The following is a 19,391-nucleotide window of genomic DNA, read 5'->3' on the forward strand; positions in this document are numbered from 1 at the left end:
GTCTTTAAGTAGTCATTGACATGTTTGTTCAACAAATAATTTACTTCGCACGTACTATGGGCAAATACTGTGTCAAGTGCTGGTATCACTGTTGCTCTTGCTGTTAATTCTCTGGGGACCAGCTCAGGAGCAAAGACACCCAGGAAAGATGCTAGCTCGGTCAACACAGAGGATTGACGAGTTTCTGTAGGACATACAAATATGCTCAGAGTGCTCCTTTTCTGGCCCTGGAAGGCAACTGACAGGGCTAAGAAATGATATCAGAGCTCTTCTTATTTTATCATTATTATTCTCATTCTCTTCCTTCATCTCTGCATTTTGGACAAATCCCTTAATAATTCTCTCATCCACCAGGCAACCTCCCCTGCCTTTTTGACAACACATAAACACACGTGCATGCACTAACACATCACCCGCCCTACGCTTTCCCAGAGCCTGCCCATCCCCTCTGCTGTCTTGATACACTTGTTTTCTCAGTTTTTCCTTATGCCTCAAGCAGCGGGTTGAAGCGAGCTGGTATGGAAGGCTGGGGTTGTATGTAAAAGTTATAGATTTTTTAGACCTAAATTTATAGATTTTCCATTGAAAATTCTCTATGCGCCTTTTCACCAAAGGGTGAGGGAAAAGTCTTAATACTAAAGAACAGAAATGAGACTTGAAATACTTTTTTTTCTTTGGAATGTAGCTAACACTGTGATAATTCTGCCCTTCTAGCTTGTTCCACGTCAACTCAGTATCTAGCTTTAAAACTGGTGGGCACATCACATATAGCTTAATCGAACTGAACTAAACTAAGTTGAGCCAAGACTATTCTCATGGCTGCCATTAAACAGTACATGGTGGTGGGATGAATTGGGAGATTGGGATTGACATATATACACTAATATGTATAAAATGGATAACTAATAAGAACCTGCTGTATAAAAAAATAAATAAAATAAAATGTAAAAATTCAAAAAAAAATTTTTTTAAATAAATAAATAGTACATGATTGTAGGTATTTCTGAAGCATTATCTCCACTTCTCAAACTTGACTAATGAGAATGAGAGGTGCTAGGAAGAATATATTTTAGAGATGAAAGCCTTTGTAAATAGAAAATGCGCTGTTAAGAGTAACTTTGAATCCATGAATGAATATGACCTAACAATTTATCATCTTTACTAGCCAAAAATGCCCAACTGAAAGGGACTACGAAAAATATCAAACATTATTTTCTCTCTGTGCGATTGAATATAAACTATAATTTATCCTAATCTTTTTTGAACAAATATATTTTTGGTATGACATTTCTATCAGTGAGTTGTCTATATTTATAATTTTACCCACAGCTGCTCCATGAAATTATCTATCTATTTATCTATCTATAGAATCTATCTCATTTTTAAATCTATTAATAGATTTTTCAAATTTTAGTAAGGGTTCTGGGTACAAACTTAAAAGCTTTCATACCTTCCCTCTTGGAAACTGTTAAACTTGGAACTATAATAAAAAGTTAGTTTCTAATATTTTAGCTCACTATCATAGTAAAGCTAATCTAACCCCACTTTGGTTTCCCTTTGGCTTTTTTCATTTAGTTGTGTGGATTTATACAGAGATATTAGAAATATAGTTCTCTATGAGTAGATGTTAAATTAGTAGACATACAACAAATTTTTGCACATGCTGATTTTAAATAATGATAAACAAAGCTCTTAATAGATGTCCATACTAGTCTAAATTTACAACCCTACAACATGCAAGGTACTATTATTTAAAAGTGATCATCAATTAAAACTTTCTTCTCTGAGAAGATATAAATAAATTCTCTTTATGGGAAGTGTCTGGGACTTCTAACACAACAAATAAAGTTATTATAACAATTCTTTTCACCTGGAATGAAGAACCTGCTATTTCGGGAAAAATATCTGTTTACTTGTAACATATAAATATGTAATAAGACAATATAAAAATGAATAATAAAAGTTGGAACCTGAAAACTTCTTTTTACACTTAAATAAATACTGGTCAAAGTTCTCTCTGAGTTAATGGTATACTATCTAGAGAAAAGTTAGTAGTTATATCAATTTGAACTCAATGGAACTTGGCGATAGCTGATTATATCACTAAAATATATTTTGAAATATATTAATTTGTAAATGTATTCTGATACTAGCTGTTCTTTAGTGTTTGCAGTGGCTTCCTTTCTTGTAAAAGCTTATTTATGCAATTCCTTAACGTTTGAGAAATCACTAACACTTAGCTCAATCCCTGGCATCCAACCAGGGTGGGCCCTGGGAATGTGGTATTAAGAAATCAAGGCTTATCTTGAAATCCTTTCAAACTACCCCTTTTTCATATTTCTTTCCCCACTTCCATGGCCCCATCGGCCAGACTTTCCCACGGCACCCAGCGCTCTTAAGTTCCTCTCTCTACTCCCACTGTCCTACTTTGTCTGCATTTGGTTCCATATTCTCCAACAAATCTCACTTGTAGATTTAATTCTTCATTCTCCTTTTCTATCGCACAATTTGTAGATTCAGTAACTCATTCCTCATTTCTATCTCCTCATTCATAACTCATTCCTATCACACAACATCAACTGTGCATTTTCATCTTAATGTATCATGTGGATGGCATTTTGAAAACCGACATCTTAATAATGGATCACTTGGTTAATGCACTACCCTACCCCTTTCTGAAAACACTTGTGTTCCAGTCTCCATATAATTTTTATTTAACTTCAGCTCCTTGCAACTACAAACAGACGTGGGATTCTAAAGTCCAAGGTATATAAAAGCAAATTTAAAACTTAAAGGTTAAAACACAATTTAAGTAACACACACTCCAGGCAATATATTGATACTATTTATTTATTTATTTTTTGCGGTACACGGGCCTCTCACTGTTGTGGCCTCTCCCGTTGCGGAGCACAGGCTCTGGACGCGCAGGCTCAGCGGCCATAGCTCACGGGCCCAGCCGCTCCACAGCATGTGGGATCTTCCCGGACCGGGGCACGAACCCGTGTCCCCTGCATCGGCAGGCAGACTCTCAACCACTGCGCCACCAGGGAAGCCCCTACTGATACTATTTTGACTATTTTTCTTTCTGTGCATTTATTTCCTAAAAGAGCTACATGATTTTGGTACATTTTTTATTGGATTTACGGACATTTTCTCCAGTTCCATTTATTTTGTAGCATGTAGGACAATGCTACTTACATGTTCTGATGATAATCTGAAATGCTACATATTGAAAATTTAATATCTCTTCTGTGTTCCAATTCCTCCTGATTATAAATGACAAACATTCTCACAATATTCAAAGTTCAGAAGTTTGAACCCTGGTTGTGTCCTTTCTTTGGTCTTCACATTTATCTTGATTTTTAAAATGTTCCTAGTAATTTCTCTACAACCACTTCCAGATGTCTCTCCTATTTTATTAATTAGACCATCATCCTCCTGCCCCTCTACTCCCAGCCAGGTTTATCTTATACTGAAAAACTTGAATAGTTAGTGATTTAACCCTGTGGATGCCAGAATAAAGGTTGAGAATTCACCCAATGAGGGAGGTATATTATAAAATGAGCAATAAATTTAACATTTAATTATTTAGCACACAATTAAATTGGAGTTACTACGGGCAAGGTACTATTTTAACCCCTTTAGAATTATTACATCATTTTATCCTCATAACAATCCTATGAAGCAGCCATTATGATCCCCATTTTACAGATTAAGAAATGAGGCAAGGGCTTCCCTGGTGGCACAGTGGTTGAGAGTCCGCCTGCCGATGCAGGGGACACGGGTTCGTGCCCCGGTCTGGGAAGATCCCGCATGCCGCGGAGCACCTGGGCCCGTGAGCCATGGCCGCTGAGCCTGCGCGTCCGGAGCCTGTGCTCCGCAACGGGAGAGGCCACAACAGTGAGAGGCCCGCGTACGGCAAAAAAAAAAAAAAAAAAAAAAAAAAAAGAAATGAGGCACATTGAGATTAAGTAAAACCCAGGGTCTCCAACAGCTGATAGGTAAAGGGATCAGAATTCTAACATAAACTATCATCTCCTAATCACTATACCATGTGGCCATACAGGGTATTTTCAATGTGTAATTCTGTGCTAGTAGCTAATAATTCAATACCCCATTACCCATAACAAATTCAATGGATTTTAAAAGTATTAATTCTTGTACTTACAAGGAATTTCCCTGTAGCCAATCTCCAAAGCATGAAAATAATTCATAAATTCCCTAACTGGAATTTTAAAAGCTTCAAAGAGACCCATGTCTTCAAAAAGTCTGTATGATACCTGTGAAAGAAAAAGACAAAGCCTTACAAAACATCCCTCAATGTGTATTAGATGTAAAGAGAAAAATGGGGAAAAAAGTATACATTCCATCAACCATATTAATGTACTGCCCGTAGAGACACTTACTGGGAACAATAAATAGATATTGAAGACCTCCATGTCCTAGCCCTTGTAGTCCCTGATAAAGGGTATATAATCTATTTTTAAAGGTAGAAACATAAAACCCAAGAAACAGCCAACCAAAAAATCCAGTATACACTCTAGAAACATATCAAGGTACTAAATTGCATGTGATATCAGTAATAAGAGAATAATACTGAGTAAACTGCTAATTGTATAATATATAAGTGCTAAATAAAGAATGAGAGAAAGCTTTAATTCGGACTAATTTTATAAATTAAAAAAAAAAGCTTTCTAGAAGATAAAGGATTCAGAGTTGTGCCTTAGTGAAGAATAAGAGGACAGAATTATGAGAGAGAAAAGGTTGCCTTGGTTGAAATACATAGAGAAGAAAGATTTCTAGTCCACTATGAATAAAAATGTTTAAACTACATTTCCTCAATTGTCTTCTTTCTCCTTTGAATATCTATTCTCCTTCCAATTACTTTCATAGCTCTGGAGATTCAAATCAAGTAAATAGCTCTGGATGTAATTGGCATATTTGATATGCAAATGAGGGAGAAAGAAAAACATGAAAAAGGCACAGAAGAAGGTAATGGGGAGAGAAACGGTTATTCACATGGCAGAATGGAGTACAGCACCATTTAAAGTGGCCTCACTTTATGTCACAAACGCACAGTACTGGTTATAATTCAGGAGACTCTAAGAAAGAATTATTCATCCTTTTTGTTATTTGCATTCCTTCTTAAAATTCTCTTGAAATATTTCTTCTAAATCTTTGATGTAATACTTCATGGTTACTTTTCTATTTTTTGTTATTGACTTTAATCTGTTCAAATTCACTAATATTTTTTAATTAGATATTTAATGTTCATCAGTTACATATATTATGTATGTATTTGTGTACATCTATACACAGGTATATATAACTAAAAAAGTGATTTATTCATTCAGCATATGTCTTTTGAGTGCCTACTCTAAGACAATTTTCCATCTACAAGGCATATATATAGATGAACAAAACAATGAAGTTTTCCTTAAAAGAGCTTATGGTCTAGCAGGGTAGGGCAGTAAACCATAGACATAATTAGTAAGGTATACACTATGACTGAAAGTGATGTTATATGAAAAGAGAAAAAGGGAAGCAGGGATGGAGGTTCAGAGTGCAAGGGAGGACATGGCAATTGCTGTTTTAAATATGGTGGTTAGAAGAGGCACATTCAGGTGACTTTGAGCAAATAATTGAAGGAGATGCAGAGTGAGGTACAGGGATATCTGAGGAAAGAGTTTTCTAAGCAGAGGAAAAAGACAGAGCAAAAGCCCCGAGGTATGTTTGCTATACTCAAGAAACAGCAAGAAGACCAACATGGCTAAAACAGAGTGAATGAAGACAGGAGTAAAATTTAAGTTAGTAACTGTAGAGTGGTACTGTGTGGGTTGCGATCTTGCTGTTTGACAGCCAGATTGATCATTATGAGGACTTTTACACTGAGAGAAGTATGGAGCCTTTGAAGAGATTGGAGCAGGGAAGTGTCTTAATTTATTTAACTTAAGTTCTAAAAGGAGCACTGTGGCTGCCCATTGGGAACAGAGTACGTATAGTATATGTGCTTTTTTCACTCTGAATGGCAAGTATATTTAATTTTTCCCTTTTTTCTGTGTTACATAAAATCTCCACCTCCTCTCTTTAAAAATGTAACAGAAAGTTAAGTTTGTGGTTTCTGTCATATTTCAAGCTAGTTCTTCTTTTAGTTATCTTCTGCATACTGTTGCTTTAAACTATATTTGAGTTCTTGTTTGTAAATACCCAGTGGATTTAACTATGCATGTTACTTCAATAAAAATTATTTATAACAATAACAGCAGCTGCAGCTGTTGACATATATATGTGTGTGTGTATATATATATGGCATTTAATATGTGTGATGCCTGCTCTAAGCAGTTTACATATATTAATTATTTATATTAATTCATCCAAAGAGCATCTTATGAGATAGATACTGTTAATTACTAACATTTGAAATCAGAAGACACTAAGGCACAGAGAAGTCGAATGACTTGTAAAAGATCACACAGTTGACACATTATCAGACCAGAATTCAAGCGGTGTGCTCTTAACTGCTCCAAATTCTACCACCATTATTTGAAAAGCAATACTGTTAGGATTGCAAATGACTAAAGTTTCCTATTATTCTCTTAAAACATCTGAAAGATGAATTGAAAAATTAAGACAAGATATTTTAGAGTATGATTTTAAAATAGGAGAATTTTCACCAAGAAGCTGTTAAAAATCAACGGCCACTGATCCAAACTCGTGAGTAAAGAAAAGTCACTGTTAACTGGGTAAATACTGGTAACCAAAAAAGGTAAATACTCTTCCAAAATCTGAATGATGTCCTTTTAAATTTGTTAAAATAAACACGATAATCATCAAAAACGTAGGCAGTATGTTAAGGCTGAGAAAACATTTCCATTGCACATATGTCTCTTTAAAAGTCTTTTGAAGTGAGACTTTTTCTGTGTAGTCTCAGCCAAAAGGTGATTTCTTGGAATGTTGAAGTTAATTCATTTCAGCTGTCCTGAAGTCTCACTAAAGTGCAAAAAAATATGCCTTTACACAGTGAAAATTTCATGTTTTTTGTGTTTATAAACTCAAATCAAAGAAAAAAAAACCCACAGCAAGGCAAATAAAGTTGTCTTTTCTCAAAGTTCAGTGTTTTGTATTTTGGAAAAATAAACAGTGACATAGTAAGGACCATACAGTTATGTATTTAGTTTTGAAAGATAACTGGGAAAAAAGATACAAAAATCTAATTGTTAATTATATCTAATCTTTCTATTGTCTACTTGTATTCACAACTTTTAGAAAACATTTTGTGGCAAAACTGGTTAAGTTGCACCCTCCCGCCCCACCATCCCCATTCACAGAACTCCCAGGGGGTTAGGTACCTGCAGTGTTATTTGGTACAGTCACTTGTTCTGTAAAACCAACTGCTATAATAACCACTTTCTCAGACTCTCCATTCTGAGAGTTTGCAAATATAATAAATAAATGCATTTTATGAGGGGCTGAAAAGGATTTGAAATGAAGGTAAAAAGCCTGGACTTCCGATATACAGATATATCAAATCCTGTGTCCAATATGACTTTAGATGAACAGTATATTTTAAGTCTCAGTTTTTTCTTCTATCAACTAGAGATTTAAAGAAATACCTGCATCCAAGTTACTCTGAAGATTAAGTTGTAAAGTTTTGGGAAGTCTGTGACACATACATCAAATACAAAACAATGTGAGATTTTTCTCTCCATCCCAGGGAACACACTCTCCAGCAGAAGAGAAAGAAGACTTCCTGGCCCACTGCCACATCTCCTTGTGGCACCATTACAGGCATATTTCCAGGTGAAATCACTCCCTCAGAGTTCTGGTATGCAATGAGTTTCAGAGAGTAGGATACAAAACCTCCCTGGAAAAGCCCCAAGGCATGAGGCAGAGGTGGACTGGATAAAACAGCTACCCTTAAACATGCCCTCAAGATCAGCGAGCATAAAAGATGCTGAAGGTGCTGCTCAGCATTGAGGAGAAAGAAAGAGAAGAAAACTGGGACTATTAATTTTCAAAAACATGCCTGGACCTTGAGGATAGTTTGCCAAGTGAAATAAGTCAGAAAGAGAAAGACAAATACCATAAAATGATTTTACTTGTATGTGGAATATCACAAACAAACAAAATGAATGAACAAACCACAAAAAAACAAACATGTCGACGTAAAGAACAGAGTAGTGATGGGAGAGGGCAAAAAGGTAAAGGGGGTCAACTGTGCGGTGACAGATGGAAGCTACATTTTTGGTGGTGAGCACATGGTAGGATCTACCGAAGAAGAAATACAGTGTGCACATGAAACTTGTATAATATCATAAACCAATGTTACATTAATAAAAAAATGTTTTCACAAAAAAAAGAAAGGGGTAGTATCTCTTAGTCAAAGTGCAAGGGCTGCCACTCTGGTTCTCAACGTGTTCATGGTGAGAACAGAGTCCAGTAGAGGCAACAACCGCATGTTATGGAAACTGTAATTATTTTGAGCTTCACAAGCCATCTGTCATTTGAGCATACTTCTTCTGTAGGTAGCAAGTCATTATTTTGACACGTATCTAATTTCCCTGTTGGAATGGGAGTTCCTTTAAGGCAGGGACACATCTTTCTTCTTGGAGACTAGCCTAGCACTTCATGTTTGAGGAACTGACGAGCAAGGGCAAAGCCCGCTCTATCTTCTTCCTTCAAACCTTCACGGATCAGGAACCCTCACCCCAAAGTTCTACACTCATACTTGCTCCGAGGTCTGAAGAAAGCCTGTCTTCATTGCATGGAGTAGAAATCAGTCCAACAAGTGATTTCTTTTCTAGTGTTTTGCAGGGAAGGGTTAGAGGCTCCAGTAAATGTGGGTCCTGAATTCTCACCTAAATCTGATATTAACAAACCTGATAGTCTTCAGTATCTTTGCTGTGATATTTCTTCAATCTGTAAGAACTCACCTAAAATATTTTAAGATAAGCTGATAAATATTATTCCATCATCCCCATTAATTAAGAGTTTTGATAGGGGCTCAATAATGAGCAAATCCATTTTGTTTCATTTTATTTATTGAGAACAAACATGTTCAAATTCTTAATTTCTGTATGTTTTCTTTCTCCTTCAGAGAAACAAAACGTTTATTTGGGAAACCTTGAAAGTAGCTGAGCTTAAGGAAAAAAAAAAAAGGCTCGTTATGCAGTAATAGTTCGTATTCTATATTTCTTGTGATACCTAAAGGTGTTTTCCATATTAAAATACAAAGAACTCTAATGTGTTTCTCACAGCACTGGAGGAAACACACTACTGCATAATATCTTATTTTTGATAAGGCGTAAGCACTATACTATTCAAAAGTTAAAAAAAATAGTCATTGGAAATAATCACAGACAATAAATTAGTGTTTATAAGTTGGCAGCTTTCTTCTTGTGAGGGCTTGGGTCAGCTTTTCTTTTGCTGAATTCTATGAATTTAGATCACTTCTCTATCTTGCTTGTGTATCCCTGCCCCCTCCATTTTGTCTTAGAAAATACATAATATTTTAATTGCAGAACATGATATTCTACTCACTTGAAGTTCTAATTTTTTTTGTTATCCCACCAGCAAGGAATCTACAGAGTGTTGGGTACTGAAATTTCCTTTCTCCACCTAATATTCACCACTGATGTTAAGTATGTACAGAGATTTAAACAAACAAGGAATTTTTTTTTTACATTTATAGTCATAAGTATGAATGCATTTCTTACCTGACTAAGAATACGGCCGCATTTTCTTCCTATTTTCTCCACCAAATCAAATATTGGAAAATTCCAAGTATTTAGCTGCTCCATAATTGAGTCCAAGTTATCCATGACAAGAGGTTCAGGAGCAAGAATTGGTTTGTCCTGTAATGAAGATAAAAATATTTTAACAGCGTGCAGTTTTTCTACAAAGCAATTTGCTCCTTCTTTGGTAAATTCAATTCAACAATGGAGGTTACTTGAAATAAATGACTTTAGGGTGAATGAGTGGTCTTCAAAAAAAAAAAAAAAATCAAAACATCGACCCCCAAGGTAAGGAGAAAAGGTCTTAATGCTGTTTCAGACCATGAATTTTACATTATTAAGTGCCTGCCTATTCCTGGTTCATACACGCTATGGAAAAATTAGATGTTTCTTTCATAAATTAACATAACTGCTTTTTAGTCTTCTGTGGAGTTCTTAAATAAAGATTCAAGTACTTCAGAACACTGAAATTGTATGCAAACTTAGCTCTATATTTTTACGTAAGTTTTTCTGAGGATTCCTGGCTTATATTGAACTCTCAAAAGAAACATGAGGGGCTTCCCTGGTGGCGCAGTGGTTGAGAATCTGCCTGCTAATGCAGGGAACACGGGTTCGAGCCCTGGTCTGGGATGATCCCACATGCCATGGAGCAACTAGGCCTATGAGCCACAACTACTGAGCCTGCGCATCTGGAGCCTGTGCTCCGCAACAAGAGAGGCCACGATAGTGAGAGGCCCGCGCGCAATGAAGAGTGGCCCCGCTCGCCACAACTAGGGAAAGCCCTGGCACAGAAATGAAGACGCAACAGAGCAAAAATAAATAAATAAATAAATAAATAAATAAATAAATAAAAAGAAACACGAGTGTGGAGGGGGAGTAAATCACCCCTACTCTAATTGGTCCAATTTATATTACTGCTTCAAAATCAGCACTAATCCTGTAGAGTTACAATTACTACAATTTTCAGGGATTTTAATTTAATTCCTGTGATCCATGGTTTCCAAAAAGCACACACTGTATATATGAGAAAACATTTTTATAACTGGTCCCAAATGAAGACATTCTTAAGAGTTTATTTACCAAAAAAATAGAAAATAATGAGGATAAGGAGACATATACGTTATTTTATTTATCTATTTATTTATTTTTTCGGTACGCGGGCCTCTCACTGTTGTGGCCTCTCCCGTTGCGGAGCACAGGCTCCGGACGCGCAGGCTCAGCGGCCATGGCTCACGGGCCCAGCCGCTCTGCGGCATGTGGGACCTTCCCGGACTGGGGCACGAACCCGTGTCCCCTGCATCGGCAGGCGGACTCTCAACCACTGCGCCACCAGGAAAGCCCCATATACGTTATTTTATCTGACAATCTCTTTGATTTAAAAGTATAAATGGTAAATCAGGTAAAAGAAAAATGATAAGAGCAGCAATTGATAATCACATGACAGTCAACTATTTTCTACCATTGCTGCCTCCTCCAAACTAACCAGACTCAAATGTATGCTTTTATCCTCTTTAAGTGGATCTTTTTAAACACACAAAACACATCATCATTAAAAGGTGTTTTAATGGGTAGCAAGTGTCAATGTAAACCTGGTTTAATTTAACAAGGAAAATAAATATTGGCTCACTTTCTAAATCAAGGAGGTACTAGAGAAGAACTAACAGAAGCCCTACGATAACTAATATATTTCATTTTGATTGCTTGATATTTATAAAATATTATTTTACTGATTGAAATAATTCATTTTCCTATGCACATTTACATTTTTAGATTGGGTTAGGAAATATCTGTAATCAGTTGTGGAGATGAATACTTCTGTTTTTAATCACTAAATAATAGGACCGTTAAGATACCAGTAAGACTTGGATAGAGAAAAATTGTGTTGATCCATATAGGGAGGGCTATAATACATGTATAACCCAAGTGACACACATCTTCAAACCTAATGATTCAGGGATCTATTTCTAAGCCAATTCCTGTCATAGAAACCAATTTCTCAAGTAAATGAATGAGTTAAGTGATGGGGGGCTACCAGGAATATCATGGCCTCAGGAGTATAGGTGCTGCAAGGTGATGTCTTCCTCAGAGGCTCTCTGGGGCATTCAGTCTCATCTTCGTTCTGTACAATATCACTGCTATCACTGTTGTTATTGGTTTCATAATCAGAGGTAACTTGAGTGGTGTCATCTGCAGTTAAAAGAGAACAGCCTATTATGAAAGTTGCAAAGGAAAAAGGGGTCCCATTTAAGTGAATATTCCTAAAATGCACATGATCGATATAGTGTTTATGGAAATACTGCTTTCATGAGCTTACACACCAAGAATATAGGATTATAGGGCGGGAAAAAGCACACATTTTTTAAACCCTGTAAAATAGACGGCGTTATGATCTGTGATTTATAGGACATTCAAGAATTCCTCAATAATAATGCTCAGATCAGCAGTTCCGACCTTTTAAAAATCCTTTGACTTTCAAGTTACACCTTTTTTTTAATTGAAGTATAGTTGATTTACAATGCTGCGTTAGTTTCTGGTGTACAGCAAAGTGATTTGGTTAGACGTGCAGACGTTTTCTTTTGCAATTCTTTTCCATTATGGTTTATTACAGGATATTGAATATAGTTCCCCGTGCTATACAGTAAAACCTTGTTGTTTATCCATCTTATATATAGTAGTTTATATCTGCTAATCCTGAACTCCTAATTTATCCCTCCCCACTTTGGTAACTTATGGTTCCCCCTTTGGTAACCATAAGTTTGTGTTCTATATCTGTGAGTCTGTTTCTGTTTTGTAAATGACTTCATGTGTATCATATAAAATCCTAGGACTCTCTATTTCTTTTTCCTTTATCCGTGCCCCAACACACTAAACCACCTAGTAGCTGACTAGAACCTTACCTCTAGAATGGGCACATGGGTGGGAGAAATTGAGCTGACACCCAAGAACAAAGTGGTCTGTAGAACATACCAGCCATGGCATGTGCTAAAAAGCATGGCAGGTCCTACGTATCCAATCTCGATTCCTAGGAATCTGTGCCCTCTTCCGTCTCTGCCCCTCTCCACGTATCTTCCACTGCACTCAGCACTAAACTGTGCTAACCAAAGGATCAATCAGGTAATATCAAGTGTCTGAAGAACATGCTTCCGGGGTAAAGACCTCAGGAAGCTTCTCTTAGCTGAATAAAGTGCCTGAATGAAGTTTATGGAGTGCTTGCTATGTGCCAGATATTATGGAAAGCACTTTATTTGTACCAACACATTGAATCCTCGTAACAATCCTATGAGGCAGGTTTCATTGTGTTACTATTATCCTCACTCTGCAGATAGGAAACTGAGGCACAGAAAGGCTAAGGAAATTGCCCAGGAGCATAGAGCTGGTAAATTCTGTCACCAGAATTGAACTCATGAAGTCTGACCCAAGTTCCTATACTCCTGATGAAGCCTAGCTTTTTTTTTCTCTCCTGTTTATTGCTTTCCATGGCCTACAAAATCTTTGCCTTTCCCTAACTCACAAAGATATCTGCCTGTGTTTTTTTTCAGACGTTTTATTGCTTTAGCTTTTACAGTTAGGTCTGTGCTCTATCTCAGAATAATGTTTCATATGGTGTGAAGTAGGGAGTGAGATTCATTTTTTTTCCAGCCCTACTAGATTGAAAAATTGGATCTTGGTTGAAAGTTCAATGACTGTGTAGGTGTGGGTCTAATGTGGGGCTTTCTACTCTATTCCATTTGATTCTATTTGCCAGCACTACACTTAAGCCAGCACTACACTTTGTCCATTACTGTGGTTTAAGTCTTGAAGTCAGGAGACATATATCCTCTAACTTTGTTCTCCTTCTTCAAGATTGCTTTGGATAGTCTAGGTCTGTCATATGTCCTCATATTGCTGGTGAATAATGGCTTTTGTTATGTAGCCTGTTCCAATCAGGAACATTTTGTAGGACATTTCCAAGGACCCATCTTTCTCCCATCTTTCTCATGCAACAGCTTTCTAGGTTAGAGTCAGACACAGTCTGAAAGTGTAACTGACAAGTTTCAATCCCAGAATTTGCAGCCAAATGAAGAAGCACACTCAAAGGCCACAGCTCTGCAGAAGACCAAAGGTGATAAGGAAACACTCCCCTTATTCTATCAGCATCAATAGAGTGAGAGATGAGGGACATAGAGAAGGGAATATCCTCACTTCAGAGAGCTACAATATCAGATAAGTCTACAATATCAGGTAACTCTCAGAACACAGAACTCTCTTTTTGATTTTTCCTTGCCTATGTCCCTGGACCTTTGTCCATTGCCACAGCACACCATTCTCGTGGGCAAATAATTAATATTTATTGAGTACCTATCTAGAAATTCTGGAGCAGATAATTAAGAAACATTCTTAGGTCACTCTATTATCCTAAAGTCTAAAGTTCATGAAAGCCATTTTTTTTCTACCTTGCAAACTTTCAGCAAACTTGATTTTGATAGCAAGTCCCTAGGACTGCATCAATAAAAATAAAATAATAATTATTACAGTAATTATGGCAGCAAACACTACTTACAGTGACACAGATACTATAATAAGTGCTTTATGTGCTTTAGCAATTTAATTCTCACAATAATCCTGTTTGGTAGGTACCGTTTTTATCTCCATTCTACAGATGAAGGAACCGAGAAACAGAGATTACAGGTGAGTCAGAAGTTGAATCAGGATATAAACCAGGCTCCAATGCCTATTTTTCTGAACCTCTGTGTAATACTGCCTCAAGGAAAAAGTAAGTTTTCTTCCCTAAGTTTACAGTGATCTAAGCAGGGTCATTTCTCAGGGTGTGCAATGGAGATCTCCACAGAGCACCCTAAAATAGATGACCCTCCAATGTCCAAGATAAAATAACATTTCTGTAGAGTTCTATACATTATATAAAAAGGCCTCTCATTTCAAAAATATAGTCATTTGTGTGGAGATGTATAGAAACATTTTGGACAGCTTTGCATCAAAATTTAACCTATGATTAACTCTAGGTAGTAGGATTATGGACGATTTTGATTTCCTTCATTGTCTTTTTAAATTTGTAATCTAAAAAATCAAAAACATATGTTACCTTTTTGATCAGAAAAAAAATCAAGTAAAGCAATTTCCAATTTGAGGAACAGAATCCAATAAAGAATTACCAGTTCTGTTTGGTGTCCGAATGGCTGCCCCACTTCTCTCCAGGGGCCCATCAGCAGGAGTCCCTTGGGAATATGGTCTGCCACAGCTGAGAAATAATGGAACAGCTGTAAGTAGGTCCTTTTCAGAAAATCGTAGACACACCATGTATGCATACGTTTAGATAAGTAACAATAATCAAATATTTCTACATTCTACTTATTCGTTTGATGGAAAGAAATCATTTTGTTTTATACACGGATGTTGATATGTAGGATGCTGGGTTTTTTGTTGTTGTTGTTGTTGTTGTTTTGTGGGGAGGAGAGTGTGCTGTGTCCATACAAAGGATCAAAAACTCTGTTCAACTCTCATGCTCCTCCGTGGTCTAGACCATACCTGAGGTGAAACTACTGGCAATATTTTGTTTTACATTATTTAGAGAGTCCTGGAATAGTCTGCTACCTATTTACAGTAGTGATTTTGGAGGTGCCGATGTGTATTTGGTCAAAAATATCTTTCCCGATGGAATCCCTTTGTGTCTGCTTAAAAGCCTCATTATTAGATTTATTTCTATGGCTTATGAGATTTTATGTCCAAAGAGCCCTTTAAGAATAGACTGCATACATGAAAATAGAATAATGGTAGATTAATTTTATTTTTGCCACAAAATAAAAATTATTTTTTCAGATTGATCAGTTCCCCTGTAAAGGCTCTAAGGAAATGAATAAAGTAGACATACATTTTGATGAAGAGTGGATGGAAAACTGACCACAAAGGTTGCTAGTTGAGAAAAACAGGCCAAGGGAGTGCCCTGTGGGTAATGGAGAAAAATGAAGGTACTAGAGAAGTGGGCAGGGTTCTTTAACAGAGGAGGCTGGAGGATGTAGGATACTTTTGCTTTCTCAACAGTTTTGACTGTTTAATAAATTACAAAGTAACCCCACGAATGGCCTGGCAAGTTTCCTCTCTCACTTATCTTATTTAGAGACTTTATGATTAGATTTTAATTCTGTTTTTCGCTTCTGGGTTCTTTCGTTCTGCCTAATATTAGAAAGGGTCTCAGAGAGTTTTTGTTTATTTGTTATTCAGCCACAGGTTGCTCACTGGAAAAGGAAAAGAGAAGAGTGATATGTTATAAGTTAATATATTAAATATCTCATCACCTTTTCCCCCTGAATTGTGTTTATATGTGTAGTAGAGATAAGCATTCCCCGGTTAGAGCATTTTCATCCAAAGCAAATTTATTTTTCAAGCCTTGAATGTAAGCAGGAAACATCACACACAAAATATTTCTAATTATGAAATCCTATCAGCCTGATTTAGGGACTCAAGAGAAAATGACAGAACCCAAGGCAAAAGCCCATAGTTGTAAATGATGGGCTTACATGTTTGGATGAAACTTGGTAAAAGTAGAGTTTATTAGTTTGAAGATTTTTCTTTGCAAGATAATACTTAAAAGGAACGTTTAAGTGAGTAGTTCAAATAGACTACCTCTTTTGCCAAAAAACCAGCTTGTTGCATAGACATTACAGCAGCCAAGAGACTGGGATTCAACGCCAAATCCTTCAAGTTCAGTGGGGGAAACCATAATAATTAGTCATGTGTTTCTGGAGCTCTCTGTGCCTACATGGGTGGCTGCCTTGAAGGCAGTAATAAAACATGGTTTGAATTATAGATGTATAAAGCCCAAACAAATAAAACACACACTACTGGATTTATAAACATTACTGAACAAGTAGACAATGAAATTCCCTTGTTTTTCTCCAAAACCTCTTTTATAAAAATCCTATTACATTCTTTCTGCTAAGAATACAAAAAAATAGACTGTGGTGAGAAAAGCTAAGTGAGCGGTACATCTTTTCTGAACCTCTCTGTTCTTTTTTTTAGGCGATTTATTTCTCACAAGTCTGGAGCTCACAGCGGGAGCGTCTCCCTAGAAACAAAGTGCTGGAAGCAGATGTCCTTGATGCCGGTGACTCCCTGAGGCTTCATCTTGGCTCGGGAGGCACACCACAAGAAAAGTGTTTCTTGAGGGTGTTCCACCAAACACTAGCTCTAGGGGCAATTATTGGGTGTTAACCTAAAGAAATTGGTTCTGTGGTCAAATAAAGTCAGAAATCGCCAGATGAAACAAAACTCAAGAGGTTTTCCTTTTGCAGGACTTCTCAGAGCTTTAAATAAAGTGAGGTGTGTTGTGAATCACCAAGAGGAAAATATGATAGGCCTGTTTTACCACAGAGCATACTTTTTTGGTGGGGGGGATAAAAGATGGGATTAACATCCCGCAGAAATTATTTTATTAAAAATGATATTATAGAGAAGGCAGCAGAATAACTTTTGGATGGTGGAATAACTTTTCACTCTGGTCCTGGCCAAACAAACATAAGTGATTTTCCCTTTGAAAAGGGAAAATTTGTAAAGAGAAAGGAAGGAAAAATAAAGATTATAAGAAGAAATAATCATTTAACATAGAATTTCTGAACAAACGATCAGAAAATGAAATTTGTGAGGCTTAAATCTGAATTCATTGATCAAGCCTGGGTCTGTGACCCAACATTTGATATTAGAAGACTAACATGTAACTAATTTATTCAGTTATCCTCATTAACCTTAGGGGGAAAATATCATTTTATTCAAGGCACTCCCATGATTATAACTTAGTTTTAAAACACTCAACTCTTCTCTACTTAAAAAAAAGATTGTAATGCTTTAAGATCAGTTATTCAAGATAAAGCTATTACTGAAGGACAATAATATGTTAATCAGTAAGAGGAGGTATTTATTTCTTAGTGACCGTGTGGGCAAAATAGTCTTATCATGCTAGGCTCTTTTTTCTTATCCCCTGTAAGAGACAATACTCTGTCATTCAGTTTCAATAGGACAGAACAGCACAAGCAATTGCTTCAATGTATTCAGAGATCCATTTGAGTCCAGCCATAATGTGCCATGTGTTACCTGCATATTTTTAAAGCGTTAAAATGGAAATTGCAAACTTAAGGTAAAAAGAAGTACCTTTAAAATCAATATAAAATCCTCCCTGGAGAACAAGTAAAAAATATCCCAACAAAATATCAAATTATACCAAATGACTTGATATGAGTTTTTAATTATATGTTTTATGCATCCTCCATCCGCAAGCAGACAAAACAACATTATTTTGTATCATCTCCAAAGATTAGCTGTATGGACTATATGGACTCGCAAATTTCTGTTAATGGAAAAGCACTGAAAAGTTTCTCTGCCAGTCTATTCAACACAAATCACATTATTTGTACTTTCCTGTCAACTACTTTGGGCAACCTACACAGAGGTGCGTGGACTGGTGGTGAGTGTTCCTAAGAGGAAAACCAGTATTAGTTTTATTATTAAACTCCAGCTAACAATATGAATTCCTTACCTGCTACATATAACAGGTGGAGTCAGGATCTGAGGAGAAAGGTCAGGGGCACTTTGAGTGTAAGTTACGGCCCTGTGAGAACTTAGGCCAGGTTTGCCAGTTCCATCGGCAGATTCTGGAAACTGCACTGCAGAAATTTTGCTGACTGGGCTGCTGGCAGGGGTCCCATGGAGTGGTGAGGAAGAGGGTGAGGAAAGAGGTGAAATTTTCACTAGGGAACCTAAGAAAGAAAGAGAGTTATTAAGTCCTAAATAAATGTCTTTGAAAGTCAAAATTGCAACTTTTTTTTTTAAACATCTTTATTGGAGTATAATTGCTTTACAATGTTGTGTTATTTTCTGCTGTATAACAAAGTTAATCAGTTATATGTATACATATATCCCCATATCCCCTCCCTCTTGCGTCTCCCTCCCTCTCACCCTCCCTATCCCACCCCTCTAGGTGGTCACAGAGCACCGAGCTGATCTTCCCATACGATGCGGCTGCTTCCCACTACCTATCTATTTTACATTTGGTAGTGTATATAAGTCCATGCCACTCTCTCACTTCGCCCCAGCTAACTCTTCCCCCTCCCCTCAAGTCCATTCTCTACGTCTGCGTCTTTATTCCTGTCCTGCCCCTAGGTTCTTCAGAACCAGTTTTTTTTTTTTAGATTCCATATATATGCGTTAGCATGCAGTATTTGTTTTTCTATTTCTCACTTACTTCACTCTGAAAGACAGACTCTAGGTCCATCCACCTCACTACAAATAACTCAATTTCGTTTACTTTTATGGCTGAGTAATATTCCCCTGTATATATGTGCCACATCTTTTTTATCCATTCATCCTTCGATGGACACTTAGGTTGCTTCCATGTCCTGGCTACTGTAAACAGAGCTGCAATGAACACTGTTGTACATGACTCTTTTTGAATTATGGTTTTCTCAGGGTATATGCCCAGTACTGGGATTTCTGGTTTATAGGACAGTTCTATTTTTAGTTTTTTAAGAAACTTCCATACTGTTCCCCATAGTGGCTGTATCAATTTACATTCCCAGCAACAGTGCAAGAGGGTTCCCTTTTCTCCACACCCTCTCCAGCATTTACTGTTTGTAGATTTTTTGATGATGGCCATTCTGACTGGAGTGAGGT

General features: G+C 36.8%; 1 protein-coding gene across 2 annotated transcripts in view; it reads right to left on the minus strand.

Annotated features, from left to right (window-relative positions):
- Positions 1-19,391, minus strand: part of PDE3A (phosphodiesterase 3A) — a 302,683-nt gene that overhangs the window by 15,215 nt on the left and 268,077 nt on the right. For both annotated transcript variants that reach the window (XM_060166751.1, XM_060166752.1), the window contains 5 exons: positions 18,259-18,478; positions 14,885-14,970; positions 11,767-11,921; positions 9,717-9,854; positions 4,169-4,280 (listed from right to left, as the gene is read on the minus strand). In XM_060166751.1, the coding sequence (XP_060022734.1) occupies positions 4,169-4,280; positions 9,717-9,854; positions 11,767-11,921; positions 14,885-14,970; positions 18,259-18,478 (711 nt within the window). The remainder of the gene's footprint in view (positions 1-4,168; positions 4,281-9,716; positions 9,855-11,766; positions 11,922-14,884; positions 14,971-18,258; positions 18,479-19,391) is intronic.

The sequence above is a fragment of the Lagenorhynchus albirostris genome, chromosome 11 (genome assembly GCF_949774975.1).
Source record: "Lagenorhynchus albirostris chromosome 11, mLagAlb1.1, whole genome shotgun sequence".
Classification (NCBI taxonomy): Eukaryota; Metazoa; Chordata; class Mammalia; order Artiodactyla; family Delphinidae; genus Lagenorhynchus; species Lagenorhynchus albirostris.